Source organism: Thunnus albacares, chromosome 1 (assembly GCF_914725855.1).
Source record: "Thunnus albacares chromosome 1, fThuAlb1.1, whole genome shotgun sequence".
NCBI classification, from domain to species: Eukaryota; Metazoa; Chordata; class Actinopteri; order Scombriformes; family Scombridae; genus Thunnus; species Thunnus albacares.
The window spans coordinates 20,406,951-20,432,780 of record NC_058106.1 but is presented as its reverse complement, the minus strand read 5'-3'; the positions used below and the strand labels follow the sequence as shown (position 1 = coordinate 20,432,780).

General features: G+C 38.2%; 1 protein-coding gene across 6 annotated transcripts in view; it reads right to left on the bottom strand.

Annotated features, from left to right (window-relative positions):
• The window catches only part of tcf12 (transcription factor 12), an 88,360-nt gene that overhangs the window by 56,006 nt on the left and 6,524 nt on the right, over positions 1-25,830 (bottom strand). For all 6 annotated transcript variants that reach the window (XM_044348730.1, XM_044348722.1, XM_044348707.1 and 3 more), the window contains exons 4-5: positions 18,069-18,142; positions 10,035-10,137 (exon numbers count right to left, since the gene is read on the bottom strand). In XM_044348730.1, the coding sequence (XP_044204665.1) occupies positions 10,035-10,137; positions 18,069-18,142 (177 nt within the window). The remainder of the gene's footprint in view (positions 1-10,034; positions 10,138-18,068; positions 18,143-25,830) is intronic.

Genomic DNA, 25,830 nt, shown 5'->3' with positions numbered 1-25,830 from the left:
GCCCATGGATGTATAAAGAGAACTGGATAGAGTGTCAGAGGCGAGTGCCGTTCATTCCTATTAAAGTAGCTTAGAAGCGCATGAAGCCAAAAAAGCCACTTCCCGCTGCAAAGAAATTATCCAGATGAAAACATACTGCACACACTCTGTGGACCCCATGCACCCATAAAGCATGCTCACTAGAGACTTTCGCCAGCTGAGACTGCTAACTTCCGGTTTAGCCCTCCAGCTAACTTGAATGGGGATAAAACGATTTGATCGTGCAGCTCTTCTAGTCTTTCGAAATGTGATCAAACAGAATGGATCAAATTCTAATAGTGAAATGAGTCATTTTGCAGGGGTTGTCACGCTCAAAAAATGTTATCCACCTTTTTACAGCTGCTCTTTTTCCCATGATTGTGTGTGAGAAAAATGCTTTTTGGGCCCCTGTCAGACCCGGAAGTTGTAATTCCAAGGTTTGGCCACAAACCATGGAAACAAACATAGCCAAATTGGCTTCAAAGCCCGGTGCTGTTCCTGGGGGCTTGGGCTGGCCTTGCTGTTGTAGTCCAGCCAAAAATGTTGGCTAAGGAGGTTAGGAGTGGTGGGCATGAGAGTTCAACGTACACCAGGAACAGTAGGTCAGGGTTGCTTAGCTCATCTCAACAAGGACTCAACCTTTGATGTATTTTCAAATTAGTTGCTTTAAGTGAGGAAAACTTTACAATGTTCAATTAAAACCTGACAAAGTTCTAGAGATTGATGTGCAGGAATCAGGTCAATTTCATGCATTCAAGAGCAGAAGGCAACATACACACCACTTGCTTAGTCTCTCCTGTGGTGCAGGGAATCAATTCCCCCCCAAAGATCCAATTCCAAAGAAAAAAAGTCGATTCTTGCACACACTTTTCACCTCTGTATTGATTTATTAAAAAGTGTCAACATTTCGGTCACAAGGACAGATGTCTTGAGAAAGGTCCTTGTGACCCAAACGTTGACACTTTTTAATAAATCAATGCAGGGGTGATAAGTGTGTGCGGGAATTGGCAATTTCATGCATTCTCCATTTTGTAGTGGTAAAGTTACTGTGTTTAAAGAAAAAGAAATGAAGGAGGGTCTAAGAAATGTGAGCCCCCAAGCAGAGCGAGCACACCCCTACATTCTTAATGCATACACTAAGTTTAGGTTCAACACAACCATCTCACATCTCCAATTTATACCTGGGAGCCATTTCACTTCAACTCAACCCCAGTAACTTTCACTTAATAAGTAAAAGACTGCTGATACACCAATGTCTCTCTTTGTAAACTGGTTAAAATCTAATTAAATAACAGTATCCCAGAGAAGCTTTCTTTTGTTTGTTTTCATATATGTCTTCCATTTCAGTACTTTGGGTTGGTGGGTAGTGTGATTTCTCAAATAATAATTTTCTGCATCACACTGTTCTTTCAGCTGCAAAAAAAACAACAAAATATTTTATTTAGAAGGACAAAGACTATGAATGCCCAAGTGTCAGGTTAGATTATGGGTAGTGAGCTATTTTTTCAAGTTGGTCTCATTTAGAAACAACTGTAGCTTAGCTTTAATGTTCTCAAGACAACATTTGTAAATATAAAAAGAAGTAAAAAAAAAAATTTAAAAAAATCAATGCCAACACTGTATCTGTATGCCATCAGTCAAACATGTCTGCTATATGTGGAGCTTATATCTGGAAAATGTGTCCAGCCATCCAATTTAACACTGAGTTGCATACAGAACAAGGTTTGTGTACTTTATACAGTTCTCGATCTGGCTCAGTTACAATAAATAAAAGGTTTCTGCATTGAAGATCACGGCCACTAGATAAAAAGACTCAATGGTCATTGGCTTGTTTTGATGTATATCGACGCTACACAATGATAAGATATTCAATGCTGTTGGCAATGGCAACACCAAATACTGAAGTCAGCAGACTTTAATTGTTCCAATAACAGTAATTCTTCTGAATGAATCATTTCCCTTTTAGCTTTGCACTTGTATTGAATAATCTCTAACATTCTTCTTGGCATCAGCTGCAGGCAGCGTGAGGCGAGAGAAACGAGAGAATGGGGGAAGGGGAGGAGAGAGAAAGGAAGACAGAGATGTGGGATATACAAGAAGGCCAACAAGCACAATGGATCTTAGTGACAGAATCTGGATTTCCAAGAAAAAGTTTAAAGTTTAAAGACGAAAATTGACTCTTTTTGTTGTGCAAACATCTGCTGACACATGTGCATAAGTATCCTTAGCTCATTTACCAAACAAAGTGGCCTTGCCACTTCAACATACATAACAAGCATTATCTCATATAAAATACAGTGAAGTGACTCAAACGCACTACATCACACCTTTGCACTGATTAAAAATACAATTGAGGAGCTCTGAACCCTGCAGCTGCTTCCTCGAGCCTCGTTATGTCATCATACCTTGGTCATACCCCAGCTCTTCTTTCCTCTTTAGAGAGACAGCCCTTCAGGCCTACTGAGACTACAGCTGATCCAATGCAGCTGGGCAGCCTCACCAGCCGCATGCTGGGGGCCAGGGCCTAAGGAAGGCAAGGCAGGGGCCGGGCAGGGCCAAGATGGGCTGAGAGAAGCACGGGGGGCGGGGACGGCTGGGGTGGGGAGATGTGGGCGGCATGGGGATGGAGAAAAGGGATTTGCGTCCTTTCAGCTCGTCTTCAGCTCTTCATGCTCCACTGACCGCAGTAATAGATAAGCACACCCTGCAGCTCTGCATAATGACCGGCTACATCCGATAAACTGTACTGCACCACATCTCATCTTCCCTGTTCTGCTCTCTGTTCTTGTCATAAAACAGTAGATATATATATTTTGCAGTTATCATTTCTGATAAAGTGATTCCTGTAAAAAAAAAAAGTTTAACATGATTTCAACCGTCTTCAGCGCTGACTGTGAAAGCTTGCACTGAGTACATGTGAATGTGTACAGTATGTGTGTGTGTGTGTGTGTGTACTGTATGTACGAGTGTGACTGACAGAGTGGGGAGAGGGAGCAGCATTGGCAGCACCTGTGACCCACACTGCAGTGGAAACTGAGTGCACACCTGAACAGCACCTGGCCACAATCACAGCCCCAGTCTGAGGAGGGTCTCCCATGGGACGCAGCATTAGCACATGACACCTGCCCCAGTAAAAACACACTCGGGATGCCAGTGTGACGTGGGATTTGATACTTCATAAAAAGTGTTCAAGACCAACTACAAATGAAAAAAATATATTTTCTAGTGCAAAACACTCTCCAATGCAACATGGCACCATGACACAGTTTATGTACTTTTAAAATGTCAGTGAAACAACTTCACAAGAGGAAAGAAGAAGTAACCACAGTGGAAAATTTCACCTGATTAATAGGAACTGAGACAATACAGCATTTATATGTAAATAACAGAAAGTAGTCTTTCATTACTTTATGTTTATTTAACATGGAATCTTAAAAAGGATTAAATACAGGGATAGTTTCCACTGTCGGCCATGAGTGACAGACACCTGCACATTCAAATTCAGCTGCTGCCTGCAGTGGGAGGATGCTGGCGATGATGTACACAAGTCTGTCAGACAAAATCTACAGACAATCACACACAGGTAGTCACATTAAGGTCACATGTGGGAACAGGATGCATGAGGCTGGTTACGTGTGTTGATGACAGCATTAAGCTGATTAGTTTCTATGCAAAGCCAAAGCTGTACGTGTAATATGAATGAAGCACACCAAAGAAACGTGAGTATGAAATTACAATTCAGCAGTTGTGACCTCACGCATGTTCTTTCCAGCACATGGCTGGTCATCAACACAGTTACACAGTAAAAACCTAAACCTAACTATGTTTCAATAAAAATCTAAAGGGAAAAGTTAGATGCTTGTATTTTTTAAACAAATTAAAAATAAAAAATGGTATAGAGAGGTACTGAGTAATGTATAAGCAGTCATATTTCATCACAATAATCACAGACATAACGATGCATGAAGCAGACAGGAGACGAAGGCTTGAGCTCTTGGTCCAGTGCTTTGTGAGGAAAATGTATGTTAGTATTTGTCTGTGTGTGAGTGACCACGTGACAATGTTGTAGAGACAAAATGCATCTTGACAATGTCGTAGCCCACAACCATGACACACCTTGCAGGTAAAGCTGGATTGGTAGACGACGCATGGTGGTGGTGGGGGGGGGGACCCACTGCTGCCTATAGCACAGATATTGATTTACAGTTAAACATCGGAAATCACCTGTTGACATCACGTACATGATCAGGGTGTATCACGCTTTAATTATATCCCCCACATTATCTATGTTTACATTCTTTCATTTACTTTGGATACAGAGCGATTGTGGGTAACACACATCCTTACAGAACTGGCTTTACTTCCAGGTAATTTATAACGTTATATCCCCATGTCTCATTACTGGATCGGAAACTACCGCCGTGAAATCCCTGTGTTTACATTCTTTCATTCATACAATGTAGCGATCATGGTGAACGGAGAGTCTGCAGTGTAATGGCTTTGCAAGATGTGAGTCTGTCTTCACTCTCAACAATCTCCAATGACATCAGAAACTTTAACAGCCAATAACAGATCTCACAACTGCAGCCCTGATGTGAAGCTCCATTTTTGAGGAGGCACACGTCAGCTACAGTGTACCCCTGGACTCTACGCACATAGCATAGGTACAGTGTGACTCCTTAATGTACAAGTATGAATCAATTTTTAGTTGTCCAATGTAGGATAGATTACTACACAGAGGGCATGCCCTTGATCAAACTTTGACTTGAAACATATACACATTAACAAATAATTTCAGACTTAAAAATAATAATAAATGAAACAATAATGGTCAGGTGTTTCCTATAATATCTTATCTTGATTATATCTCTGTGAGGCATTTCCCCCACTTTTCTTTATTCCCATGAAGGGCCACAATCTGTGACCAATGACCGCTGTGACTAGCTTCATCAACTCTGCCTGGCAAATTAGCACAAGAGCTTTATAGTGTTATCTGAGGTCAGGCCTGAGAATCAAAAGGATTTTTACACTCAGTGGAAAACAAGATCAGTCCATTAAGTAAATAATGATAAAAAGCAAACATTAAGTAGTGTACACACACACACACACACACACACACACACACACACACACACACACGTCCAATCACAAATTCACGTGAATTGAGGGAGCAGAGTGCAGCTCTTTCAGTTGTAGCTCAACGCCTGTGGTAATTGCCCAGATTGCTTGAAATCAACCTCCCCCACTGACTTCCCCTCATTTAGCTGACACCACAAGAAAAAATCTCAGCAGGTAATTAGATCTAACCATTCCTTGTCAGGGCTATGAACTGTTGGCTATCCCTGTGGCTAAACAATTAGGGCAACCGAATGAGAGCCAACCCTCCACTACAAGACCTACAGAAGACTTCAAGTCAAGCGTGTCTACATACAGAGCAGGAATTTCATCCACTGAACTCATCAGCTGCAGATGAGCATGAGACACTCAGGAATAACAAGTATGTGCATTTTTAAAAAATAACCCAGAAAGGTTAAAGGATAATACATTTATTTTTTGTGATGGAGTCCAATCCAATCATGGTTTCAAGTCATTAGTGAACGTCATGTCATTAGGAACAATAAAATGACAATTTGAGTTACCGAATAGTGAAATTAAGCCCAGACATCAGTCTAAAATATCAATAAAAACCTAAAACCTATATGTTTTGCACATGTACATGTAATCCTTTGTAATAAAGTGCTTTTTAAGTGTTCAGAGGGAAGAGTGGGGTGAAGAATGTATGGCTGGATGAGTGTCACTGCACAAGTAGCAAGTAGTGTTTTTGTAACTAAATGGGAGCAGACACACTTATATACGCCAGGGTATGAAAATATATCTTATGCTGAGAGGTGCATTCATCACACAGCCACATTTTTCCATCCAATGTAATTCAATGTTAAGCAGATGTGCAGTACATCTCTGTGACAATCAATACTTGAGGTGAGACAAGTTCAGCCACAGGAAACTAAAACTGTACAACTGCTAATCTCTTTGAATGATATGTCAGTGGACTGTCCGACTGCGGCCTCTTGGGCAGCATGTGACGAGTTGAGTTGAGTCAGAGGGACTCACATGGCTCGGACTGAAAAAAGTTTGTCTATAGTGCTATGAGCACGAACAATGTGGCTGCCACCTGTCAGGCAGCATGCAGTGAATGACGTGCAGGTTAGTAAGAGGATTGAAGCACAAGAGGGCGGGGCTTAAATGCACGTGAGGCCCAGACCAGCTGATCCATTGTCTGCACTAACATGGGAGCCGCCCCCCTGGGGAGAACAGTGTCATCGTTAAGCAGTCAGTGGCTCTCCGGCATTCATCCAGACCCCCATTCTTCAGCATCAAACCCACACACACACTTTCCTTGTGAGACCGTAGCGTAAGTTCAGTGGAAACAGTTGACTCTATCTCGGTTTTGAAATCAATTATTAGAGGTATGGTTTGTGTTACTGAGCAAAGAAAATGTGGCTTAGGTTTACATAACAAAATCCTGTGAATCAGCTTACTATTCAGTTGTTATAACTGACAAGTTATGTGTAAAAAAACTGACTACTAACAATCCAATATTTAATTCCCATGGAGTATAATTTACCAAATATATAAATATAACAGAACAAAGCCCCCCTCTCCAACCATCTAATATCCACTGTGACTGTATAATCTAATCTATAATCTTTGTTTATAAACGCCAAATAACTCACTCCTTGAAATCCCCAGAACCAATAGCTGGCCTTTTCTAATCAAAATGTATCTCAACAGTTAAATATTTATACTATAGCTACATACAAACTGACATGATTAATGTTTTTCATTGTCCCGCAGCCTAAAAGGGATTACTGGTCACAGTCATGCTATTCATATTTATTAATGCATACTAGAATAGACTGCACCTCAAATCACATAGAATTAGTTGTGCATTAGCACGAAACTACACAGAGTATCCATACTGTCCAGTGTTTTTATAATCGGGTATAGTTATGTGTGTCATTCCAGTTGTTGAGGAGTGGCTCTCACAAGAATGTTTTAGCAGTACAGAGGTCCAGTGTGTTTACAGTAGATTCATTATGAAAGACGTTTATACAGGAGTGAATACGTTTACATTTCTGAGGTTGTGAGGAAGAGGTGAAATGACGACTTCATCCTGAAGTAGAGATTATAAATGTGTGTGAATGAGACAATTACATTTCATAAAAGTGGTCATAAAGTTGTTTTTTCCTTGTATAAGATATAAATCTGTCCATGTCAACTCATATTGCACAAGTACCATCTTCTGAGCACATGCAGACAAACATATGCAAATCATAATACACAAAGCAATAACACAATATAATATAAAATTAGTTACTGGTTGTCTTTGGTTTCTTTGATCTGCGTTACTATTTAGACATTTGGTGGACACATGCTCAAGGCAGCAGCTGCGTACTCCACAGTGTTGCAGTAGGATGAACACTGGTTTCAACATGGAGTAGTTTATTTTTCAAATTTAATTTTTAAGAATCTATTTAACTTCTTGGCATTTTTTTAATCCAGACTGACTTTGTCCATTGTCTTCAAACTCTAGAGAACCTTAAAAGAAAATAAATCAGATTGTGATGCAAGTAGTCGTATTACTGCCTGCAGAGTTAATGATGAAGGATTATTTGATGAACAGGAGAGACATTTTAGATGGAAATACCTCCCAACTTCCAGCAGCAAAAGAAAAGATTTTAGTCTTTTTTTTTTCCAAGGGGAAATTTCTAATCAGTGCTGCATTTTTTTTATACAAAGCAGGTTTTAGATCTACTGTGATAAACATATCCATGTAAACATGGAAAGTACGTCATTAAGATTATGAATTGGGCACTTCCCATTAGGAACAATACACTCAATCAGAGGCAGGAAACATCAAGAGCTGCTGAGGGCGCTGACACAGCGAGCTGACAGTTGGCTACCTTTACTTTGTTGTTGACCATCTTGTAGCCGATTATAACACAAAGTTTTTGCGACGCAGTTTGACTGACACAGTTTGCTTTAGACAGACCTAATCAGTAGCGTTCTGTCCAACTGAGTAGTGGAGAACGCCAGTGAGATAAAGTTTTTTACACATTTAGAGAATGTTCTCTTTAATTTTACCCTCTATCTTGTTTTTCTTTTTCCAAAAGCCAAAAATCATTTTATCCTCCTTGGCGATGACTATGAAGTAAACAATTACAGCATTCACGTTACACAGTAATCTACTTTTACGTTTTATTGTCCAACACAGTGTGAACCAGTCTCAACGTTGCCTTAGGCTAACCGTTTACCCGACATCTCACCTCAGAATTTCATTCACCTGACAAAAGACGGATTATTTGGCCAACTCAGAAGTTCAGGAACCAACAACAAGAAAATAGTGAGATGGTGCTTGACTTTAAACAGCCCAATCAGCAGTTTAGGAAACTAACTGACTGAATTTAACTGTTACTATCACTACTACAGGAGAAATTGTTAGCAAAAAAAAGTCCTACCTATGAGCATAACTGTATATTTCCCTGCATGGTTGTTCTACCTTGTTTATTGATAAGAAATAAACCTGCAGACATGATTTAATGAGGGTACTAAAAACTCCATAAGTCCATGTAAATCCCAGATATTACTGTGAAAAAAACAATTTAATAAGACCATACTCATGTTGCATTCCCAGCCCGAGATAAGCATAGGCAATTCCAAGTTTGCAATCATGCTGTCTAAATCTGACATATCACTCCAGCAGATCACATCCATATTCTGCAGCTTGTGCACATAATTACAGATGCAGTCGAAAAGGGAGAGAGACACATTGTGTGTGTGTGAAACAGTCATGTGATCAATTACAAGGAAAGATAACATTTTGTTTCAATTCAGCAGCAACCATTTGTGAACTAATCACTTTGCTTGGAAACCAGTCTCCAGGGCCATTACATAATGAGCTGAGATGTAGTTAGCCATAAAACTGTCGAGTGGTTACATATCATGACAATGCCAGGCCAAAGTGCAGGATAACACAGCTTTTCATTGTTATAATGGGAGAACATGTCATAAGTCAATAATACACTATGTGTTTAAAGGGGGGAATTTCTCAGTGATTATTATTGTTTAATTTTTATCTTTAATAAAAAAGCTTCTTGGATTTTCCAAACATGCACCAGAAAACCAAACGGTCCAATCAAAGGAGCAATGATTCAACTAGAGCTGCAACTGACAATTATTTTCATTATAGATTAATCTATCGATTATTTTCTTGATTACTCGTTTGGTCTATGAAATTTCTGAAAATGGTAAAAAAAAAAAGTTGATCACGGTTTCTGTGGCATCCTTAAATTTCTTGCTTTGTCTCAGTAAACAGTCCATAATCCAAAGATATTCAGTTTACTATCATAGAAGACAAAAGAAACCAGTAAATATTCACATTTAAGAGGCTGGAACCAGAGAATTTTTGTATTTTTCTTTAAAAAATTATTCAAAACAATGAATCAAAATAGGTGACGATTAATTTTCTGTTGATCAACTAATTGGTTAATCGTTGTAGCTCTAGATTTGACTAACCCAAAAAATGTCATCTACAACATTCAATAATCGTCAACAAACTATCTAAACGTTTGATTCTGCGAGATGGTCTTTGATTCAACTGTCTGTTTAAACCACCACCCTGCTGCCAATGTAAGTTGCTGAGGGTGGTTGTGACGGTTAGGAGACAGCTTCTTATGACGGAAAGCTATACTGATGGCGTGACTTCTAGCCTGGGGGAGGGTCATCACAGGAGGAGGAAGAGGGAGATAGAGAAAAGGGAGGGGGATTAAAGGAGGAAATAAAGACAGCAGGAGATGGAAAAAAAAATAGGCCTGTGGCCTAGCAAGCCTTTCAGTACTGCTACCTCCAGATGCCTGATGTTCCTCAACCCCAATCAGGCATTTTTTTTTTTACAGGATGTCTTTCCACGACCAAAGGGCATGTATGAAGTGAGTTGAAGAGAATCACTTACTTACCCATTATGTTCGAGTTCATAAAAGGTGTTGGGGACAATCCTTCATGGGACACTAATCGACTGTCACTCAAATGATCGCCGTAATGAGGGCTGTCTGCGAAACCCTGGGGGAAGAGATCAGAATATTAAGCACGTTATTGGGCAACTTCACAAATTGAGTGCTATGGCATACGTTGGTCGGTTATGCAAATAAACCGTCCCCTCTAAACGCATTTACAATGTAGGTGATGGGGGACAAAATCTACAGCCCTTGTTTTGCGCAAAAATGTGCTTAAAGGTTTATCTGAAGATAAACCTTCAGCAGTTAGCCAAATCGAGTGGATATCTTTCACAGTTACAGTCTTTTTAGTAAAAAAAAATCACTCTTTGTGTGTCGACGGACAGTGTTTTCCTGTGGGAGAACAGTAACAAAAAGAAAGAATTTGTCACTTAAATGACTAACTTTGAAAAACATTGACTTTATTTGACTTGTTTGGACAGCTAGAGCCTCATATTATCTTCAAAAAACTATTAAATATTTTTTTCACAGAAGGAGGACTGTGTCCCCCATCAATTACATTGTATGTGCATTATGAAGGATCCTCTAATGGTCAGTATCAAAAGATGGAATGATTGCAGCAAGGAAAACATCATTTGGGCATCTAACTATTGTTTTAAGACAGACTTGAAAAAATTTGAACATATTCTTAACTAAAACACAAAATGCCCCACGCCATGTCAATGTACCTATTTAAACTGACTGCTAGCTGCAGCAAGACTTCCTAACGTGTTACATACAACAATATGAACTTGGTAAAAAGGCCTTTAAATGTTTTGTTCCACTCAGATGGGACAGACGGAAACAGGATTTGAAACTGGATCAACTGATCAAGCTGATTTTAAAGTTTTATTCGAGTCCACCATTGACTATACTTGTATCTGCTACATTCAGATCTGAACAGATCAAGTTATTGTTGCATTAAAATTTACTGCTGAATTCCTCCAGTTTTTATCATTTACTACTGTATACCTATGTTATCGTTGGCTTAATGTTTATTATTGCTTGTAACATTTTAACATGTGTGTCAGTGCGCCAATGAAAAAGTTTGTGCTTCTGCTCTCATTGGACCACTCTATAAATACAGGTTGAATGAAGTAAGGAAGAATTACAACAAAAGGGTAAGAAGTATAAATATTTGTGACCTTGTCTTGGCTTTTTAACTGATAAGAAAAAACTTTACAGTATAAAAAATTAATCAAATCAAATTAATCAAAAAAATTACAGTATATATATGTATATTTCAATTTTTCCAAATAGGGTTACATGAGGAAACGAACATTCACTGTAAACAACATCTAAACCCCATATATTTATTTATTTATGTGTATTTTAGAGTTTTCTTTTTGATTCTACTACTTTATATGATAACAGGTTTATATAACATTTCATGCTCGCACTTCAGGAGAAGGTGTTGTTTAATAGAAGAAGAAGAAACAGAGAGATGCAATCCTACATCATTCCCAGGTACCTGCAGCTTTAAAAAATTGCCTTTTTCTCCTGCAGCTTAACAGTGCCTTTTCATGACAGTTATCAGCTTCAGGGGCTTAGGTCTAAATATCGGTCACAGTATGGTTTTTGAAAACTCGGGGTCCCATGTAATAAAAGATACTCCGTTACAGTGCTAATCCCAAGCCCTGTGAAAATCCTCCTGTGCTCCAGTCAAATACATCTCCCCAAACTACATTAACTCACAGCAGAGGGACTGAGCAGCAGTGGGCTTGCATTTCTATAGAGCTATTTTCACCAACTCATACCCTTTGCATTCAACATACAGTAAAAAAAAAAAGTAAATCTTATTATCCATCTATTTTTGTGAGTGGATGGTGATGGAGTAATTTCAAAGGCAGTGGAGTGTTGCGCTGTGTCGAGGGAATCCTCAGAGATTCCCTATTGTGCTCCTGCCAGGCCGCACACACTGTTAATCACACCATGAACAGACTCAATAACAACAACAGCCTCGTGAGAGGCTCAAGCAAACCAAGGGCCCTTTCACACCTACCTCCTTTGGTGGACTTGGACTTTTCAGTTGGATCAGGACCAAAACCTCCCCCAGACCATGGTCTGGACCAAACAGCCGAACCTTTGTGTGATGAAAGGAGGTGGTCTTGGTCCGGACCAAACTGAACCATGGTTCAGTTTGTTTCTAGTGTGAAAACATGTTTTGGATGGTTCGGACTTTTGGATCAATTACAGGAAGTGCCGGCAAGCTATTGTCAGAACCGGAAAAAGAAAAAATTAACCGCAGTAGCACACAGGGAGAGGAGGAGACTAAGTTTTTAAATTAAATATGACGACGTTATAAAAAGTCAACTGGAAAAATCTCATAAAAATGCAACACTTTCCAGGTATTTTTGGAGAGGATGAGAGCAATGCCACCTGAACATAAAGTAATGCCATAATAATATTTTTATAGTGGCAACAAAATGAATCTGTTCTTTCATTTTTCTCCATTAATTCAAACAGTGATAGAAGACTACCCGCCATGACAACATGCCAGCTTCAGACGCACGCTCATCTATAAACCAATCAATGTCAAGTATAGGGAGACGCATCCCACGTAGATGATGACGACAGGACGTAGGTTTGTCATGTTAAGTTCTTTGCATTCATGCATTCACATAATTGCAACATGAAACCAAAACACTAACCAGATCAAATGTGACAAAAACATGAACCTTGGCTCAGACTTTCAGGTATGAAAAGGCCCTAACACTAACACACAGACTCTCTTCTGTCCTAAAACAATGAAAATGCTTCAAACAACAAACATAACTAAATAAAAGAAAGCACTTGCTGATGATGAACAATTTGATCATTCACTAGCAGTTCTTCGATTGTTATGATTTCCACTGTGAAGCAGGAAAAGGCTAGCCTGGTAGAGAAGGGAAGGACAAAAAGGGGTAGGGGGATAATGGTCAATCCTGTGTGTGTGTGTGTGTGTGTGTGTCAATACAACCACACGGTGTTTGCTCTTCTGGGACCGTTAGATCATCAATCACAGATTTATTCCCAAACACTGGTGGCCTACATCAATCCAAGACACTAACACATGCTGTCATTGCTGCCACGGGGCTACGTTAGCACTACTGGCTAAATAACTGTCAGATCATTGTAGCAGCGGGCAGGCCGGAGCTCACGCCTTGTCCCCCAATCACTCGCCGCAGTGTTTAAGAAGTCATCTTTTCCACACTCTATGCTGCATCCCAGGTGAATGTGTGGCTGCATGTGGCAGCTTGGGAAGCAATGATATGGTCATGATGGATGCGTGTGGGGTCGAGTATCAAGTCGGGGCAAGGCACTGGGGAAGTGGGGGTTGTTGTGCGGTGGCGGTGGGCACAGCCCTGACTGTCAGACCGCCAGCCTACAGCCACAGCTGCCCAGGATACAGCGGCTGGCTGGGAGCCAAGGTCAGCACGGCAGGGCTCGGGACTGTTCACAGTCGACTGATCACATACTCGTAGCTCACCAGCTCAAACAAGCTCCGGGACAAGACTGAATTCCCTTTGTAACAGACTGAAAGACAAAGCACTGAGGATTTCTTCTGAGAGATCAGTGGAAGACAGATATTGGGAATGGAGCATAATTTTAGAAATCTTAGAAAATGGCCCTCTTTTTATAATCCATTATTGGAGTCTAATTTAATGAATGAACTGAATAAAACTAGTAATTAAACAATTTATTTGTATGGGCAATGTTTTCCACCTAGAAATAATACATCAGTTTGTACTACATTGCTGTTATGGGTGCATTTCAAAATGAAGGAAAAGTGGAAAATGACAAGGTCTTGAATGCTCATCAGATGTCAGGGACATCTCTGCAAACATGAAGACACATACAATTAAAGCTTTAATTTTAATTGGCCAATTTAAGACGTACCGGGGTGAAATCGTGACTTTAAAGTGTGAATTTGACCTCTTGCCCAACGTGTGCATAAGCTCCAGCCCCCCCATGACCCCAAACAGGATAAGTGGTTTAGAAAAAAGATGTAATTGAAACAGTGTTAATTTAGACAAGAATTTAAAATTTAGTTTTAGTCTTAGTCGCTTATTGAAAATTGTAGTTGGTTTAAACGCAAGTGTCGGTTATATGCTGGAGTGTGTGCGTGTGCGTGTGTGTGTGTTGCAAGTGTTGGTTCTATGTTGGCGGAGAGCTGCCAAAGTGAATCTACGGTGGGGGAGATAAATGACTGGTTAGCAGCCAATGCTTTGAGATGGTTACTATGATATAGGTTGTCCGCCCGAACAGAGCCGGCTATTTCGTCTCGTCTTTTCGTCATCAGGGCATAATGAACAGAGATTTTGCTGTAATTTTTGTTGTCAACATTTTTTCATTTACATTGTTACAATTTAGTCATGCAATGAAAGGTCGCCAACGAATATTTATCATTCAAATTTCTTTGACAAAATTAACACTGATTTCAAACAAACCAAGAGAAAATGTGCTGCTATACAACACTTATTGTTGTCAGAGGCCTTGAGCTTTGAGAAACATTTTTGAATTTAGTTGTTACTAAACAACTAAACTTATAGATCAGTTGTAAAGGTTATAAATCATTTAACATGTTTCTAACATGGGGTCAGTTGGGATTGAATCTCATAAAAGGACGTTTGTTGCAGAGCTGCGTTGTTCTGTATATCCTATATGTTCTTCATTTTTTATCTACCACCAGTACATAGTCACCACTACCAAATATACCATTTTGGTATAATTTTTTGTCCACTAATCATGCTTTTTAAAATATCCTTTCTTTTTCAACAACACAATCTGTTACAGCATTGGCTGAAACACTCTCAACATCTTGTCTACAGCAGACACAAGTTAGCTGCATTTTCAACTTTACACATTAGGATCAAGGATATCTTTATTATCCCCGAGGGCCAATTTGTTGTACAGCTAGCAGTAACCACATAACCGTCAGACAACAACAACAATAAATAGACAATAAGAACAATATAAAAATCACATTGAGTTATTTAAAAGGCCAATGGCAGCAGGGACAAATGAGTTTTTATGTCCTGGTCCTTGGTGCATCTTGGCAGATTGTATCTGCAGCTAGATGGAAGCAATTTGAACTCCTTGGACAGGGGGGGGCTACGATCAGCCTTCAAAGTCCTAACCTTGTACAGATGAGGAAGGTCATTCAAGGTCATACCTGTAATTTTACTACATACTTTGATGATACCCTGCAATCTGTTTCTATTTTTGAGGGTAAGTAACCCATACAAGCTGACAAAAGAGAATGTGAGGACTGATTTAATAAAACAGGAATAAAACATTTTCATGAAGGTATTGTCAACATTAAAACTTCAAAGCTTACAACAAAAGTACATGCGCTGATGGACTTTTCCACACACAGCATCCACATGAGGCTCGAAGGTCAGCCTGTTGTCAATTATAGCACCAAGATGTTTGTACTTCTGCACAAACTCCACAGCCTGATTGTTAACGACCGTAGAATTATTTCTAAAATCTATTGACATCTTCATGGTTTTTCGACACATTGATGTCCAAGAAAGACGACTTGCACCAGTCCGTTAATTCCACCACTACAGGGCCATGATCAGGGTCATCACCACTGAGAAGAGACATGATGACAGAGTCGTCCGCTGGCTTAATGATATTAAGGTGCCTCACATATTGGATTTGGCACTCATTAGTGTACAAGACAAATAAAAGAGGCGAGCGGACGCACCCCTGGGGCGATCCGGTTATTAGCAGTTAATATATTCTTGATCTATCTGTTCTTGATTCTGTCATAACTGTGGTGGGAGTTATAAAATAGAGCCTAATAAATGCATTTTCCAAGAAAAAAACTAAATCATTTCAACAGTAGACCACTGGGGTTGGTAAGAAACACCTCTTCCTTTCTTAAACCAGAATATATAGAGCATAATGCTTTATTGGCTGTATAAATCAAGTCTGTATCAATATAAAGTGTGTATGCAGCTGTGTGTGTGAATGTGGAGAGTGCAGCACATGAGTGTTCGCATGCACGTCTTATGGAGGTGTAAACAGCTGTCTGCTGGCTGATGCTGTGCCTTGCAATGTCAGAAACACTCATTTATATGCACCTGGAGCAAAGATATCTCAAGCGTCTCTGTCTTATAATTCAAATCAAGCTGCCTATGTTACCATAGCCTGTAGATGTTCATTCGGGAAGGGCACAGAGAAATAAACAAGGTAACGCAGCCCGAGTGGCTCTGACATTTAACTGAATTCTAATAGAAAGTGACAGGAGATTGACATTAAATGAAATTCATACAGGGCATCTAGAACAACCAATGTGTGAGGGACAAACAAACAGAGAGAAAGCTCTTCACACTTCCTCACACAAACAGTGAGGTGTTCTCACTTAAATCAAACAACAGAGATACAGTTTAAACATGCAACTTAACATGCTTAGTTTCTTCTATATTATCATAATACAAAAGCATTGCACTAGGGCTACAACTTACCATTATTTTCATTATAGATTAATCTGTTATCTGTTACAGATTTATTGTGATCTGTTTGTCTTTAAAATGTCAGAAAATTGTGAAAATGCCTGTTTTTATTTCTAAGAGACCATGGTAACATCTTCAAATATCTTGTTTTGTTTGAAAACAAAATAAATAACCAAAGTTATTCAGTTTACAATCATGTATAACATAGAAAAGTGTCAAATCTTCACACTGTTTCCCAAAGTCCCGACCAACAGTCCACAACCAAAAGATGTTCAGTTTACTGTCATAGAGGACTAAAGAAACCAGAAAATATTGACTTTTTTTTTTTTTTCTTAAACAATGACTGCAAATAGTCAATCGATTATCAAAATAGTTGGTGATTAATTTAATAGATTGAATTAAATCAATAAAAGTTCCCAATGGAAAAAGCAATAAACTAAAATTGATTTATTATATATTTTAAAAAATGCCACATTTAATGAATTTGTAAGACAATGTCAATGCTTCGAGGGGACAACAGACAATTTTCAGTATCAAATTATCATTCTTTTGTGTAGATCTTTGATCATGAACAAAAAATCATAAGACAATTTGAAGTTATTGAACCAATTGATCAGTTGCTACAACAAACGTGCAAGACAAAAAGTCCAAACCAGCTTCATCAGTTATGGACAATAAAGTATTTGGTGCTGTAGAAAACAATTTTTATTCAATTCATGTGTCAGTGTCGCTGTCTTGTTCCCCAGCTGTCTGCCAGAATACAACATTTTTAAGTACCTTTGAAAACACGGCTGTTAATAAGTTGGTTCATTGCTTTTAGGACAGAAGGAGGAACAATGTCTCCCACTTTTTCACAAATATCACCCTACAGCACCCCTGACTCCCAAACTTTCCTCTATACTCACTGTTGATGTTTTGAAACTGAACAGAGCTGAGAGGAATTTTGGGGTTTTGGGGGGAGTTTATCTCTAAATTAGCTTTTGGTTTTTCTATTAGTCACCCTCATTATGACACAGAGTTACTGTTTTAAATCATAATGATTGAGGGCAAAGTTATTGCCCCAGTGGTACAACAACTGGTCTCATACTAACCACACTGACAAAAAAACTCTTCCAGGGAAAACATTTTCTTTCTCACCAGAGATCTCCCAATGGGTAAAATAAAATACTCTTATGGTAAAAATTCATTCATAGTGTTCAGCATTTATATAAAATTTGAGCTGCAATATTTTAACAGACCTCTGTTACTAAAAAGCAGCTCAATTCCACCATAAAATCAGATTCCAGTAATTGGTTTTCCCTGACTACTGCATAACATATCTGGTTAGACAAGTAATCAATTGATTTTTAAAAAAAAATCAATTCCACCACCCATCAGAATATTAACCAACTCGTCCTGTCAGAGAGAAATACAGTTTGTCTACTGCAGGTCGTACTCAGGATAAGGTGAGACTAAAACCTGGTGAATGTACCACTTTGATGTAATGAGTATTAAATGATGTGCTGTGGAGCAGAAAGGCCATTCAGAGGCACTAAGGTGTGGGTCATCTTACCCGGGAGGACTCATAGGAAGGACTGGACTCGCCACCTGCGGCCCAAGACGCTTGGTTGGTCCGCTCATCCATACCTGTCAGAGGAAGAGATGCACAACTCAGTCAGCAAGTCAAGATTACTCACACAGTCCAATGTACATATTATGCCTAGATTCACTCTCCCCCGCTCACAAACACACACACACACACACACACACACACACACACACACAAACACACACACCCCCACACACAGACATTCATAAACACACACACACATATAAATACAGTGGAAGTGAATGACTGAATTACAATAACAATAACAACACTGGTCACTGAAGTTTTTATAGAGTCCATGTGGTTGCATTTAACAGTATTCTTCAGTCTTCTGTTTAAAACCATAGACAAAGATGCATAACAGTCTTCTGTTACTGCTGCTTTCCTGTGTTACTTTACTGTACTTTCCAAAGTGGAATACACTTAAAACAAAGACGTGTTTCCCAGAACTTCCTTTAACAAGCAAGGAAGAGGAAAATCCTCTTTTTTTCCAATGTTCAATGTTTTTAAAGAAACAGGCTGGCAATTTTATGTATTTTTCTTAATCATGTGCAGAGCCAAACCAACAATGAACTCATCCTACTTACGAGTATTGTGTGTTTATCCAAGTCGGATATATCATATTCCTTTGTTCCGTAGACCTCCGTTATTGTCCAAAAATGATTAAAAACATAGGAAGCTGTTTCTAAACAAACTACAGCAACCATTTCCTTTGGGGAGAAGGAACAAGTCACCAAGTGCAACGGTGTGAATCACTGACATGTTTTCTTTAGTTTTTGGACAACAACAGAGGAGCATAGCGAAGTATATATAGATACATCAGATATATCAGGCTTTGGATAAACCCCCAGCAGCTAAGCACATAACTTTACCCAAAGTAAAGCTAATCAAGCAGTATTGGAACTGTATTGGAAACTTATGTATGTGTCACAAACACAGTCAGTATAACAGAAATCCTGACTTGCTCTCATCAGAGCATGCATAAATGTTGGCATTACTACAGATAAATAAGACTTACATTATATCTAAGGCCTGATATAAAAAAGGCCTGAAACATTTAGACAATTAATTGATTAGTCTATCGAAAGACACTTAGTTGGCAACTACCCATAATCTATTAATTGTTTCAGTAATTTTTCAAGCAAATTTACCAAACATTAACTATTTCCAGTTTCTCAAATGTGAGGATTTGTTGCTTTTATCGTCATATTTGATAGTAAACTGAATATCTTTGGATTTTGGACTTTTGGACAGATAAAATAAGGAATTTTAAGATGTCACCTTGGGCTCTGGAAAATTATAAAAGGCATTTTTCACTATTTTCTGACATTTTATTGACAAGACAATGAATTGAGAAAATCATCAGCAGATTCATTAATAATAAAAATAATTATTAGCTGCATCTGACTCAGATATCTAATTGTCCAAATAACTCCAAATCATCTCTCCAAAAGTCATCTAGCAAGATAAAAATGCCATTTAACTCTATTAACTATTTTCATAACATTTGGAAATTAATGAGAAAAGTGACTAACTAATCCCTTCAAAAGGTTAAACTTCATGACACAAAAACTACTTTTCTTTTGCTTTACATAATCATGAACAAAAATAATCATTCCTTCATATGCTTCATGTGCCAAAAAGCAACTGCAACTTCATGATTTGGCATTGATGTATGCGGAGCTACTTCCAAACAGCTGAGCACTGAAACTTGATAAAACTCATTTTCAAATGGAAGAAAACCTCTATGTTTCAAAAGTCAAACAGATAAACAAATAAAATCAATAACTGCAGACAAACTGCAAAGCCAGACCATCTGGCATATGTTGAAAAACATAATATCTGATCTTTAAAATCTAATTTATATGATATAGTCAGTGAAAATATGTGATGCCTCAATTGTTCTTGCTGTTTGAAACAATATTGTGTTGCAGTAACAGCCAAAGTCCCCACAAAACAAAACATAATTGCAGAGCTGGTAAAGCATCAACATTCTCCAAGTTATTGATTGTCCCTGTTGTAATTCCATCTGTCTCAGTAAAATGTAATACCATTTGTTCATTTTCAACTTCAAATAAAAAATATCTGATTTAAAGAAAATGCGTGTATGCTCAGAAAAATAATAACATAGGAGGCAGCAAACAAAACTTTTCAAAATTAAGTATATTTTAACCTTGAAATTGAACAAATGACATGATGTCTCCATGCAGAACAGTTAGACATGCAAAAAGTAAACTGTGCTGTGCGTGAATGAAACAACACGACTCCTGAAAGCAGAAGTGGATCCTGCACAGACAAAAAACAAGCCTGTAATCACAGATCAAAATGTGTAAAGCAGTTCTCTGATTTACAAAGTTTAGGTAAAGTTCACTTCACTTCACTAGGCTCAATAGTGGTACAGTATTTCTTATATGGCAGTTATACTGCAGTTCAATAAAAAAAAAGAAAATGGTTTTGAGGCACCTATCTGAGAAATTAAAACAAATCCCATGACATATGATCAATTACAGATTTTGCGGCCACTGCAGTTACATATTTTTTTGCAAATTAATTTTAAACTTCCATGATGCTGATACATTCTTAGTCAGAAACTTGCATCATGGAAAATCTAATGATATACTTAAACAGAAAGTCAGTGTCATTTCTCTAACCAGAAATCATGCTTCAGTGAGCAGAGTCATCTTGGCAAAAACATGTTTTGCTGCTAGCACGCAGAAGATTCATTTCCTCTTCTTCAGTGGCTTCATGGAATAAAAAAATATATAATTTGTGTCACTCATTTATCTGTGTTGTCATTCCCTTCATAACTGTGATACTTTTGTTATTAATTTATCTACTACTGTTAACTACTACTTGTGTTCCTAAAAGCTCATCCAAGGTTCAAATTTTTGGTAATGTGACAACTCCAGTGTGACATATTGTCGCCCAACTGAGGGCGTTTACACACTGAATGTAACAATAGTCAGTGTTTGCTCTCTGGGCCACTGGCTGTCATCTCGTCTGATTACCATCTCCTACCAGGGCTCAAGGGTCCCCTCTCTTCCCCTTGCACAGACAGTCAGCACAATAAGATTACTCAGAGACACAAGAGGCAAAAGAAAAACACACACAAACACAAATGCACTGGCTATAAGGTTACATATGTCTAATGAATTGGGGGAACCATTGCTGCTCTAATGTATTCTGTGACAAACATGGATTAATTTCTACAACAGAGAGCTGACACATGCTCTTCTCACACAGTATTTTTAAAGCTCCAATAACCAATATTCCTTTTTATTAACAATGAATCAAATGATGTTTGGGGTTTATAGATGCACATTGAAGATAAAGATAGATTTCTTTATCAGAAATAATCCAACTGTGAGCAACCAGCCCAGCAACAAACTGCAGGCAGACAAAGTTGGCAACTAGCTGGTAAACATACACTCACGTTAAAATCAATGCAGTCTACCTTCATCAAGGTTATATTTTTTTGTTGAGGGGTGTTGATGAAGCTTTTTGTTCATTTTGGAGGCCGTGGTTTGTGGTGCTGTTGAATTTTATTTCACTGTACTGAGACCTGTTTCTAATAATGGAGACTAGACAGAATATTAGAATTTCACTGCAGGAAACCAGGGGAGACACGCCTGTTTGGATCTGTCTCTAGAGCTGCAACTGATGATTATTTTCATTATTGATTAATCTGCTGATTTTGCTGATTTTCTCAATTAATGGATTAATCTTGAAAGTGAAAATGCCTGTTTCTTAGAGCCCATGGTAACGTCTTCAAATATCATGTTTGTTTGATCAACAAAGCAAAATAAATAAGTTATACAGTTTAAAATCATGTATGGTATAGAAAAGTGTCAATTCTTCACATTTGAGAAGTTGCAACCAGCAAATGTTTGGCATGTTTGCAAAACAGAAAAAGGGGAAATTATTCGATTATCAAAATAGTTGCCAATTAATTCCCTGTCGACTGATAATCGATTTATCGACCAACCGTTGCAACTCGAATCTATTCCAAAGCAAAAGAGTGAACTGGTGAGTGTAATTATCCTGAATGTAGCTGCATGTGTGTAAAGTGAAAATCACTTGCAGTGCCTGAAAGGTTATCCCAGTAATTCACCAGGAACTATGTGTAAGAGGCTTAACAAAGTTTTAGGTGAAACATGCTACACTACAGGAAGACGTGTAATTTTCTTTCAGTGTTGCTCAGTCTTCGTCACTGCTCCCAACTCCGCTCCCAATGCAATATAAAATTTACAAGAACCGATTTTTTTTGGCCACTTGGGGGCAGCGGAAACAAGTTGTGAACACAACAGTAACATATCATTATCGTTTAAGTTGATTCTGCACTTGTTAGTAAACCATTGATTGCCAGCAGTTATGGAGCAACATTCATTTATTTGGAGTCATGTTTCTGGCCATTTGGTGAATGTAAGTCCAATAATTACTCTCCTTTCTTGGTCTCTACCAACCCCTGACAAAAATATCTGGTTCTTTAGCTGCTAAATGCTCCACTATGTTCACCAGCTAGTCGATAACTGTGTCTGTTTGCCATTTGGTGCTGAGCACTGCAGGTAGTGTACAGTGGGTTTTTAGAGGGTTTTTTGTTGAAAAAACCTACAAAAATAATACTACTGAGAGAGCTGAGAGTGAACCAAAACAGTAAAGTTGCAGCTGGACTGAGCTGAAACTCACTATAAAGCTCCGTAAAGCTGAGGAGAGCTGCAGAGTTGGGTGATAATTCTCTGTAAGTTCATCACTACAAGTGACAGATCTCACATTTCTAGACATCACACATTGTCATTTGATACATTTTTATTAATATATAAATATTTAAGTTATGTTAATAAAGCTTAAAGCATTTACTTGACTTATTCCAATCGAGCTTTCAAGTTTGTGATGAAACTTACTACTGGTCTTGCAGAATGCGGGCCCATTAAAACTAAAATTAGATTAAGTTATTTTTCTTTTTTCAAATTATTATTATTATAGGCCATATGGTGGCTTTTGTATCCTTGAATGTCCTAAAAGTAGGGTGACCCTGAAGAATTTTAGATTAGAGGTGTAACAACAGCATTTGTGCTGTTGAGATGTCTGGATTCAGCACACACAAAAATCTAAAGTGTGATGAATTAAATCTGTAAATGAAGCTGTCCTGACATCAATTCTATAAAAATATATATAAAGTATAGAAAAAAATATATAAATCCTGTCTGCTGAGGGAAACATGTCTCTTAATCTGTGGCTTTTTCTGCAGTTTATGTGTAGAGGCATAATTTAGACGAGGGACCTTGGCTACGCAGGTGAAATACCTTCTGTAACGTTCTCTATAACATCTTCTGTTTATAACAGTGAGGAGAAATATGCCTCAGAAATTATGTGATCAATTTCAAAATACCGATATGAATAAAGCTGTCTTAATGATGCCATCCTTATCTGCTAAGGACAATAAATTTCTTATAAACCTGTGGTGAGAGTTTTTGTTGGTGGAGGACGGACAGAACAAGCACACAGCCTTGCTATCATAACAGACTCCTCCTCTCTCTCTACATCTTGGGTGATCCAATCACAAGTGGGAAGCTCTAAGTACACCAGTTAACACCTGGTATTAACATACATCTTGGGTCCGAGTAGTATTGACCAATCATGTTTGAGCAGGGTTTGGTTGCATGCAGGTTGCATTGACTGAAATGCAATCTCGGAACCTATCGGCTATAATCTGACAACGATGTAGCTTTTTTTTAAAAATGTATCTGCTATCATATGCATATATCTGTTTATAGAAATTAGCGAAATGTCAAACGGACCTTCTCAAGTTGCTAATCAGACTGTAAACTACACCTGGCGCACAGAAGAGGAAGGCCCCAAAATATTGGCCGTTGCCCTAAGAAACTAAATCATCATCAGATAGCCGATGGGTTCCGAGATTGCCCGAGACGCATTTTAATGGCAGGTGTGAACCAAGCCTCTGTCTCTACTGAGTCATTCCTAAACCGCTGCGCCCTCCCCTAGCCCTTAATTCAGAAAAACGCCGTCCAACAGGAACATTAAAGTCTTTTTTGTGCAAATGTACAAAAATGAATGAAATATTCCTGATATGAGATCATGCAACAAGTCTGAAGAACTGCAAAATTTCATCTTACTCGATGGTGGAAGCAAAAAGGGACAATTAGTTTCAATTACAATTTCACTACCAGTGATGCTGCCTCATAGTAGTCCTGCACAGAAAAGACTCTTTTCACAGTTTCTTGTGTACAGATTCTACTGATACACAGTAAAATACAAAATAAAGGGTTATTTATAATCACATCACACCGCATACAGGATATAGTATGTATTTAATTATCACCCTTGCAGTGTCTTTGTCTCTTTGTTTGTCGATGTTGAGTAATATATTCATACAAAGTCCTGAAATTTTGATTTGTTACCAAAAAATACCTAAGAATAGTTGTTTTGATTCATTTATTTGGGATTTATATTGAATATCCATAAAAATGGAGACAGAGAGATAGAGAGGAAGAGAAAGACAATACACATGAGTTCTTGACAGTACAGAATATTACTGTAAAAGTTTAGATATAGAGGTCAAAAGGCCCAACAATGTTGGACAAATTCATTCTTAAAACATACAGTATGTTCACTTTTATACATTGTAAATCAGACAATATAAGGCAAACAACAACTGAAGTTACATCAAAATTTAAAATGGCAAAAGACAATTCAGAAAACTTCCCAACATGACCACAGAAACCCAGCAAATGATTCTTAAACTTCCTTAATAATATACTCTTAAACATTCAGACACAACTTCATCTATAAACATCTGAGTTTGATTGAAGAATCTATAAAATACAATTTGTACTGGGATCACACACTTCCCATCACTCAACAACAGTTGGTAGCAAAACTACAGTCCTGAGGGGTATTAAAAAAAAAAAAAAGCTTCTAGTCCGAGTGGCATCTTGAATGAAAAAATAAATGTCAATCATTTAAAAACTATTTGACCTGATTCCCAGCACAGATTATTTTCCTACAACAAATTAATTGCCCCTATATGCAGAGGCAGGGAGAGATTTTACCTCCCCTCAAAAAATATTGAGGATTAAAATATGTTTATGATGAGAATTATGTATGTTTAACTACTTATTTGAGCTATATATACTACAGTGTAATTAGTTGAAGACCTGCCTCCAAAGAGAACATTATGTATTACGCTTAAATCAACATTCACATGCGGGTAAATTTAATTGATGTGCATGTTAATGTAAACAAATCCGCATTTGTTTTGTTGACTTACAGAGAGCCCTCGGTGGTATTTGGCATAATGGTTTCTTGTATAAATGAAGTGAGAGTGGGACTAATGGTAAACCCAATGACTGCATCAAGTGCATGTGTACAAATAATGAATGTTTAAGTAAAACTGGACAGAGAAGAACCAAACACTTTCCAACAGGGACATGAGGTCAGACAGAGCTGCAGTTTCAGCCCTCCATTACTCTGTATAAATTACACTAACTTGCTTGTCAATTAGAGCTATATTCTGCACTGGGTCCTAAATTCCTGGACGAAGACCTATTTCCAGAGAATCATAGACAGAGAGAGAGAGAGGAAGCCTGTTGGTTTGGCTGATGATCACAGCACTGGCTAAGAAACAAACACACATTACAATCTATTACAGCAGTGAGTGAGAAACTGATGGCTAATATAAGATACAGTCAACTGTCATAACATTTTT